Below are 9,359 nucleotides of genomic sequence, written 5' to 3'. Positions count from 1 at the left end.
CAAGATACACCCTAAATATTTAGAAGTGCAGAAGAAAACTGGATTAAAACTGCAGTGAAACAATATGTTGTATAGAGCACAAGGAAGAATGGTTACTTATTAAAAGAGAATGGTTACTTATTAAAACAACCATGATATGACAATATGACATTGCATTTTGGCTACTACGTAACCATATGCATTCCTTAATCATGTTTTAAATCAACACCATTCATTGTTGTGCAAAGGCTTGAACATTTTGAAGGAATGCAATACTGTTGTGTTTAAATTATGGGTTATAATGAATAGATTTAAATACCTGTTTTTCATCTAAAGAAACCCGTCTGAAAACATGAATTTAAATAGGGACCAAATCAGTCTATTCTAGAGTTGCAAGGGTCAGAAAGGGGGCTTTCTTCTTATCTTGTGTTTACAGTGATCTGCACATAGATAATCATGCAGACACAACTCAGGTTTGTTGCAGAACACCTTCACAGGCAGATGTGCACTTCTAGCAATCCTACCCATAAAGAACACTACCAGACACTTACCAGTCTGCATATGGTTAATGAGGTCTTTCTTCAGAGCATCAGCGCTGATATCAGAGTCGCTGTCATTGAAGTCACTGTCCCCTTTGCCACTGTCCTTTCCGCTGAATTTCTCTGCTTCTCGGATGGAGATGGTATTGAATGAATGTCCCTTCCACACTGTCACTGTGGGTCCTGTCTCCTTCCCGAAGCTAGGAGCTGTGGCATAATTCTGAGAAAGAGAATACAATTATAAGACTACTTCCCCCATCCATCCCACACATCCCTACTATCCCAGGCACCCAGTCCACCCTCTTACCTCGCTGTTAGTGGTCCTCAGTCTCTTCTGGGTGTCATACAGACACGTCCCAAAGGTGTCTTCAGTGCTGGGCACCTCCGGGGTGACAGTTGCTTCTGTTCCAGTGAAGGGGGTGACATTTGGAAAGGCATCAAAGAGGTTCGCCTTCTGATTGTCAATGAGCTCTTCGTCTTGCTCTGCTTTCTCTAGCTCGGATATGTCTCTTTCAGCCTTTTTGCCAGCCTTGTTCTCCTTCCTCCGTTTGTTGCAGGTAGTTGCAATGGTGATGATGGCCGCTAGGAGCAGGGTGCAACTGCCAGCAAGGACAATGATCACAATCAGGGGAATGTCCCAGTGGGAAACTTTCTCCTCCCAAGAACTTGGCTGCATGACTTCATGATTTACTGGAGGGGTGGCAGCAGTGACCAGGAAACTGACAGTAGCAGTGTTGGCCAGAGGTGGTCTACCATTGTCAGTCACTGTGATGATAGTCTTGAACACCTGGCCCAGGTCATCGCTGACATCTGCAGTGAGGAAGATCTCCCCTGTAAGCTTATTGATGGTAAACAGATTCCTTCCTTCTTCCGAAAGACTAAAAGTCAGTTCAGCATTAACCCCTTCATCTGCATCCTTAGCTTTCACCTGGGTGACCAGAAAGCCATGAGGAGCTCTGGCTGGTATGACCACCTCCGCAGAACCATTGGTCAGCACGGGGTTCACAATAACGGGTGCGTTATCATTCTGATCAACCATCCTGACCTTGATAATGGCGCTGCTGGTGAGCTGGGGAGATCCTCCATCACTCGCCTGGATCCTGAGGTCCAGCTGCTTGAGGATCTCATAGTTGAAGGTTCGCAGGGCATAGATAGCCCCAGTAGCCGGATCCAGAGACACATAGGTGGAGATCGGGGCTCCCATAACTTCTGAGTCGACTAGTCTGTAGATCACTTTACCATTATGTCCAAGGTCGGGGTCTCTTGCCACCACTGTAGTGATATAAGCTCCGGGGGCATTATTCTCCATGACAGACACTTCGTAAACTGGCTTGGCGAAGACAGGAGCGTTGTCATTCTCATCGCTCACCCTGATCGTGTACTGTTTGATGGTTTTAAAAGGAGGGGAGCCCAGATCCTCGGCTACCACAGTCAGGTTGTACTCTGCGATCTTCTCCCGATCTAGAGGGGATGTGGTGACGATCATAAAGCTATCCTCATAGGCTTGCTGCAACTTGAAGTGTTCGTGTCCATAGAGAGTGCAGTGCACCTGGCCGTTCGCTTCGGAGTCCCTGTCCGTGGTGCTGATCAGCGCTACGAAGCTGTCTTTAGCAGCCGCTTCGGTGATATAGGCGAGTCCCGCCGTGATAGATGTCAGGGGGGTGATGGTGATGGCTGGAGCATTGTCATTCACATCTTTCACATGCACGATGACTTTACAGGTAGCAGTCAGCGGGTTAGGACCCAAGTCCTGAGCCTGCACATCAAACTCGTAGGTTTGCTTCGTCTCAAAGTCAACCTGACCTTCGAGTGTAAGGCGGCCAGATTTGGGGTCTATTTTAAAGAGCTGACGTACCTCTTGAGACACCTGAGGGCTGAAGCCATAGACGATCTCTCCATTAGCACCTTCATCGGGGTCAGCAGCATTGAGGTCCAGTAAGAGGTATCCTACAGGAGCGTCCTCCATCAATTGCACAGTGACAGCGCTCTTCTCAAACACTGGGCTGTTATCATTAAAGTCCAGGACCCGCACTTTAATCACAGCGCTGCCAGAACGGGACGGACTCCCCCCATCCATAGCCACCAGTTCCAAAGTGTACGCAGACTGGCTTTCCCTGTCCAGTTCCTTCATCAGGACCAAGTCTGCATATTTAACCCCATCTGCCCTTGTCTGGACGTCAATGCTGAAGTGACTGTTGACCGAGATTTGGAAGCTCTGGATGGAATTGGAGCCTACATCTTCATCCATGGCTATTTCCAAGGGGATCCTGGTACCCACAGTTGCGCTTTCAGACACATCCACAGGTATCTCATCGCTGGGGAAATGAGGGCTGTTGTCATTGATATCTCTCACCTCCACCTCCACATGAATCAGCTTGAATTGCTCCTTGGCAAAGCTGACCACGTCAAGAGCCAGGATACAATTTAGGGACTGCTTGCAGATCTGCTCCCGATCTATCCTCTCCCCAATACTCAGCTGGCCATCACTCTCTCTAACACGGATCAGAGAGCTGTTGAACTGTTTCATCAATCGGAAACTTCCCTCCCGAGGTAGGTTGAGATGCATATCTTCAGCTAAAGTGCCTATGACTGTGCCAGGGTCGTCTTCTTCATAAGTCCTGTATCTCATAGTCTTGCAGGTAGATATTGCCACCAGTGCCAAAAAGCAGAAAAGCCTAAAAGGGGAATTCCAGGACCAAAACATTCCCTTTAGAAAAGTCATGGTGAAAGTGTTCTTAGCAGCCAGTGGTGATTGAACAGACTGCGATGCAGCGCCCTTATGGAGCCTGCATGTAGATAGAACACAAAATGTCACTGCCAGTCCTCCTTGTCACACAGTCTGTAGTTCTGAACGGGTCTGGACACTCTTCAGGGGGTTTTATAAGCTCAGACATGCAAATGAGCTCCAGGAGCAGCCAATCACAGGACAGCCTTTGACAACAGCCTCTTGCATTCTTCTCATTGCACTGATTTAACCATTTCCATGTTGCAAAGAGGAGCAATGAATAGAAGTGTCGCGAGTTGGCGGGCCACTTAGCAACAAAAGGGTTATTCTTAAAACAAAAAAACCTTAAAGAAGAAACAAGAAGCTTCTTTTGTTTGCATTAGAATGCATTTGTATCATTGCTATCGTGTAGCTGTAAAGGAGAAAACTTGAGCGCTTGGTTAAATACGGAGCTATGACATCTGACGTTGAACAGGTGCGTTGCTGGGTACTTATTTGTTGCCTTCAGATCTGCCTAGTTACAGAAGATCCAATTTTCATAAATAATGATTAGAACAGACCCCCCTTTTCCCTAAATGAGATTGTAAGATTACCCCCAAAATTCATTTTCTTCCAACCTGCACCTATTAGTGATTCGGTCGGGGGATCAGAACTGATATTTGCTTTTCAGATGTCTGCGGTGGGCTTAGTATGCATGTCACTGCCCAAGTGGCTTTCTTAAAGCCTCGGACACCGGCAGGCCGAAGACAGAATTAAAGGTTCCAAATAGGATTTAGGAAAAGCTGGAGGAGATTTGGAAAGGTTTCAAAGATCAGACCGTATCAAAGGCTTATCAAGCGCTCGTTAGCTCCGGCAAGAGAATGGCATGGCAGGCTATCCCATTCGAAGCGCCGACGTCTGTATTATTCCAACATGACAGGCGCAAAGGGAACAAAAGTTGAACAGTTTCCACAGAGGAATTGGACTTAGATGAATATAATGAGCCAGCGCCACATGTATCCATTCTGCTCCCCTATTCAGGCCCAATCACTGCCATAACTCTTTGGCTAAATGATGATGTGTGCTGAATAGGGCACAATGCCCCTCACCTATTAGAATGCGTTTAGTAAGCGATCCCTCCTGATGCTCTGTTCCGCCTATTTAGGGGATTTTCTTTTCTTGTGCTAACAGGGCCTCTCTGGGAAGTTACAGCAGTCTCGTTCCAGGAGCACAAAACCCCAGTAGGGGGGCTTCAACCTGGCACGAAGCTACAGACTCAACCATCTGCCTACACAACATGTACTAAGACTTATTACATAGTGCAGGGGATCTCCTGATTTTACCAGTCTGATGTACAGTAACTGGCTGCACGTGTATCACACATTATATCCTACCCCCCTTTCCATCTCCACACCAGGGGGCTTCTACCATTCACAGATTCCCCAAACTGCACACACACTCCACACAGTAATGAGCCTATGTTGAATGCACAGGGATCCAAGACCCTTCATAATCTCCTTGTAACCTACCATTCTGGAATACTGATACATCTGATTTGTGTGATCTTCTATGGGAGCTTTATATAGCCTTTCCTCATCAGATAAGCACAGCTTAACCAAATATAAGGTCTATGTAGGCGTTTTGCTATAGAGTCACCTCTGAGATTGTCAACCATGTATTATGGAGGCAGTTATTTAGACTGAAATGCCACCAGCCTATCAATTTAATAGGGGGCAGTGCAGTTGCTTCAACTAGTAGGATGCTTTCTCTAAAATATTTCTGAAAGCCTCAATGTCTGCCTTTATTTTCTAGAAGCACAAGTCAGACCATTAATGGAGGCGCAGGGTTTCTGATGCACATCCCTACTTCTTATGCACTAGAGCGACGGCTATTTAGATAGGCATAAGGTTTAGTTATATTTAAAAAAGGGACTTTTAAAAAAAGCCACTTTCAGGAGAATGGACTTATTCAAGGTAGTGTTATGTAGTGCATCACTGTATATGTAAAGAGCTGCAATCAAAAGAAAAGCAGCGACTAGGTTTGAGATATACTATGGCGCTCATTTACTAATGACAAATAGGCTGTCCACTTTTTTTTATCATTCTTTATTTATTAAGGCTGTCCACTTTTAAGGGACTTTCACTTTGCAAAGGAATTTTCCTTTAGTTTAGCGAATGTGGTGAAGCTCTGCTGACTTCCCTCGTCCAATCATGTGCAAGAAAAAGTAATTATTTTTACATTTTGCTTGAATGCGATTGGGTATTCTTTGCAAAGTAAATTTTTACCACGTTTACTAAGCTAAGGGAACATTTCCTTGCAAAGTGAACAACCTATTTGCCTTTAGTAAATCAACCCTTATGAATCAGAAGCGTGAAAGACAGATGCTTGCTGCTTTCTTTGGGTTACTGCTCTTTACTGTACTCTTTTTCAGACAAGCAAGTCTTTGTTTCCAAAACTCATCCACACTTTACAGACTATCTGTATATTGAGACATATAAATGACTATCTCAGTTACTGATCTGCTCTGCTCTGGTAGCTCCATCATCACAAACCATGTATGCTTATCTTCCCTGTATAATCTCTGATAGGCATTGTCTGAGTACTGAGTGGCAGAGCTGATTTACAGGGAATATAGCTAGAGAACAGGAGCTATGCTGTGTACCAGAGCAAGTTATATGCATACAGATTGCGTATGGTTTTCAATTCAGTCACATCCATTATTTCAATGATTAGGGCAGTGTAGTTACCGTCATGATGATTACAGTGTATTACTTTTTATGTGTAGGGAAATGGCTTAGCAATCTCTTTGAAGCATCCAGGCAGCTATTTTGATAATGTAATAAGGCTGTTCTACAAAAGAACGAACACAAAGCACATGGTGATGGCAGCGTCAACAGACTTCTATGTAAAATAGCACAAACTCATGAGCTCATGTCAGGTACATTCACTGTCCATTCTCCATTCTCTATCTGTTCTGCCTACCGGGGCCCTAGAAAAGGTGAAATGGGGTATAGTTCATAGCTGGGGTTTGGGTTGAATCTTGAAGACAACCACTTACTATCTTGAATAAGCTTGAGCAGCCCATACACATGAGATGATGGTTTCAAGATCCAACCCCTCCTCTTTGCATTGATTTCAGTGCTCGGAATCAGGCAGCTGGATCATGCAAGATTCAACAACCTAGCTATCATTAAAGCTGAGTTCCAGGCTGACTACTGCTGCCTGAGGAAGGGGGCTGCACAACACATTATGTGGTGGCACATTAATCACTATCTTGCTACAGCAGTGTGCTGGTGATAATCTTTAAATCTGAACTTTGGGCACCAAAACTTTCAGTTAAAAATATTCTCCAGTAGCCACAAAAGACACAAATCCATTTTGTGTGCAAATACCTTTGTCGTTATTACTTTGTAAAAGTAGCCGTGACATTATCACTGTGCTATACATAGCCGGTGCAGAGAGCAGAGCAGTGGGAGGGGTCCAGCAGGATCCACCCACTACAGGCTGCCTGCAGAAAACTACAGGGGGGGGGGGTGGACACAAGACCAGTCACCCTGAACAAAGAGAGAGAGCAGCAGTGACCAGTCTTTATAGCAGGAAGCTCCTGCACAGACTCAGTTTCACACTGGATTACTGCCCAGATCTGGAATTAATATACAAAGCATTCCAAGATTCAAGTAAGAATACACATGACTCTTGTAATTAAATTATATTTACTTAACCCGGAGTTCAGCTTTAAGCTGAAACATCAATGCTTGCAATCAAACAAATATCCGTGCTCGTGCTTAAGTGAGGAGGATGCTCTCAACAAACTGTGCCCTGGTACTAATCTCTCAGGATGTAAACCATAAATATTCAGCCAGGAAAAAGTGACCCAACCAACTGAATCTCCATCCAAGAACACACACACGCGTATTAGATGTCTAACATGTTCAGGTAGGGCCTGTAGACATGCAAAAGGTCCATGATGCCACCATAAATGGCCAAACTGGAAACATTTTCTATTATGTCTATAGGCAACTGTAAACATGTGCAAACAGCTGAACCAGATTTGATGCCCTGAAGGAGGTCAGATTGTCTTTACAAATCTAACTGTCCATCAAAAATCCTAACAATGAAATTCATTTATTTACTTCCTTTTGGTCTGCTTAATATACCATTAAAGTCATTGTGGTATCTCTGTTTGATGAATGCAAAAAATGCCTGTTGCTCCTGGTAGAAATCCAGTTCTCTCTGTACTATCATCTCAAGTGTTTTCGGCCAAGCCCAGTTTAAGACTGTGTACTAAAAAACACACCCATGCTATGGAGAAGAGGGAGAGGGGTTTTTAGTTCTGTCCTGGAGTGCCCAGGCTCCTTTGCCATAGATACAGTACTGTGAGTTAGCATTGTCACTTTTGGACAGAAGATGTCTTACTGGCCAGATCACCACCTTAAAATAAAGGCAAAAAAGCCTGAAAAAAGACTAATGCAGCCACCACATCCAGGGCCAAAGCTAGGGGGGGCATGTGCCCCGGATGCAACTTTAGGAGGGGTGGCACTGTGTGAGTGGATGGAGAACTTCTCTCTTGGGGGGGAGCAACTCTGAGACTTTGCCCTGGGTGAGAGAATGTCTAGCTTCCCCACTGACCACATCTAAGCATAGGTAGCTTGTATGCCCCCTCTCTAGCAACATGTTCTCCTTTACTTTACACTTCCACTGCACTGTTTATCTGCTGAGAGGGAGGAAGGGAGCCCTGTGTAAGCTATGAATTGCTCTAGTCTGACTCTCTCCATTCCCACATGAGACAGAGCTGGGCAAAGCACCAGTTTAAAATGAAAGTCTCATATAAAAAAAGTAAAAAAACCCAAAGATAAATGTTCAAAGTCCCCCGTCCCCACGTACACACCCATGCAAAAGCAAACACAAGTTGGATCGACCTACATGTGAAAACGGCGATTGCGTCACACATGTTACATATCACTGTGAACATGTGAGTGCAGGCAATAATTTTAGGGCCATTAATCACTGTTAACACGAAATTGATGAATGGTAAAAGTTTTTAAAGCGTTGCCTACGTGGAATTTTTTGCGATTTTGCGGGCGTACTCAATTTTAGGGTTCAACATGTTTAGTGTCTATTTACCCGGTGTGACCCCATCTTTTATATTTTACCCAAAAAATGTGGTATATATAAATGTTTTATTACATAACTTAGGGAAAACTGTTTTTTCCCCCCAAATTTGTGGTCATTTTTGCTTAATATAGTATTATTTTACACTATACTATATAAAACCCCAGTGGTGATTTAAATGCCACCAAAAGAATCTTTATCTGTTCCCAAAAAATGATATAAAATTAATTTCAGTACAGCGTTGTATGACTGAACACATGTCAGTCAAAGTACCTCAGTGCTGAATACTGAAAAATGGACGGGACAGGAAGGGGGTTAATCACCCCGGTCTTCAAGTGGTGAAAGGAGAAAAGTAAAATGTACCCCTCACAGTACTTAGAGCCGGGTGTACACACGTATGTGCACGTTTAGTCACACAGGACTAAAGGCAAAAAAAGGTTTGTCTTTAGTTCTCTTTTAACCACAGTAGAAATTGTTCAAGTTGTCAGGCTGGTTGTGCTATAAGGCAGGGCTGTGTATGTCTCAGGAATTAGTACATTTGGGGTGCATTCACATGTATGCATTGGATGTGACTCAACACCAGAGGGTTCACTTATGTTGGCACAGTACGTCGACATGTGTTGTGTTATGTTGCGTTTTTTGTGGGGTTTTTTTACACTAAAATATGCTGTGTAAGGTATTGCTTCTGCCTTGCATTGGTATCCGTTGCATTGCACTGACATATGTTAAACTATGGCAGCACACGAATGGGAATTAACTAGCCAAAAACAGGGGTGGGTATGCTTGAAAATTTTTTAATCACAACTCATGGTAGAAGAAATAACCCTACGGCCGAATTCAACTTTAGTTAAGGCAGCTGGATCTACACAGTAGTGTGTCATGAACGTGTGCGGAGAAGACCATGTGGCCGCTTTACACACAGTCTCTAAGGAAACATGATTGGGTGCAGCCCATGATGTGGCCAGACTCCTAGTGGAATGAGCAGACATCCCACTTGGGACGGCAAGCCAGGGGACTCTTTCAGC

General features: G+C 44.3%; 1 protein-coding gene across 1 annotated transcript in view; it reads right to left on the bottom strand.

Moving 5' to 3' along the window:
- PCDH8 (protocadherin 8) overlaps nucleotides 1-3,212 on the bottom strand; it is a 4,569-nt gene extending 1,357 nt beyond the window's left edge. Inside the window, exons 1-2 of the mRNA XM_018561921.1 lie at nucleotides 1,048-3,212; nucleotides 531-738 (exon numbers count right to left, since the gene is read on the bottom strand). Coding sequence (XP_018417423.1) covers nucleotides 531-738; nucleotides 1,048-3,147 — 2,308 coding nt within the window. The 5' untranslated portion in view covers nucleotides 3,148-3,212. The remainder of the gene's footprint in view (nucleotides 1-530; nucleotides 739-1,047) is intronic.
- Nucleotides 3,213-9,359: the final 6,147 nt, after the last annotated feature.

This window comes from Nanorana parkeri, unplaced genomic scaffold (assembly GCF_000935625.1).
Source record: "Nanorana parkeri isolate BGI_ZX_2015 unplaced genomic scaffold, ASM93562v1 scaffold550, whole genome shotgun sequence".
Taxonomy (NCBI): domain Eukaryota; kingdom Metazoa; phylum Chordata; class Amphibia; order Anura; family Dicroglossidae; genus Nanorana; species Nanorana parkeri.
Note: the sequence above shows the minus strand (reverse complement) of the source record. Positions and strands in the feature narration are given on the sequence as shown.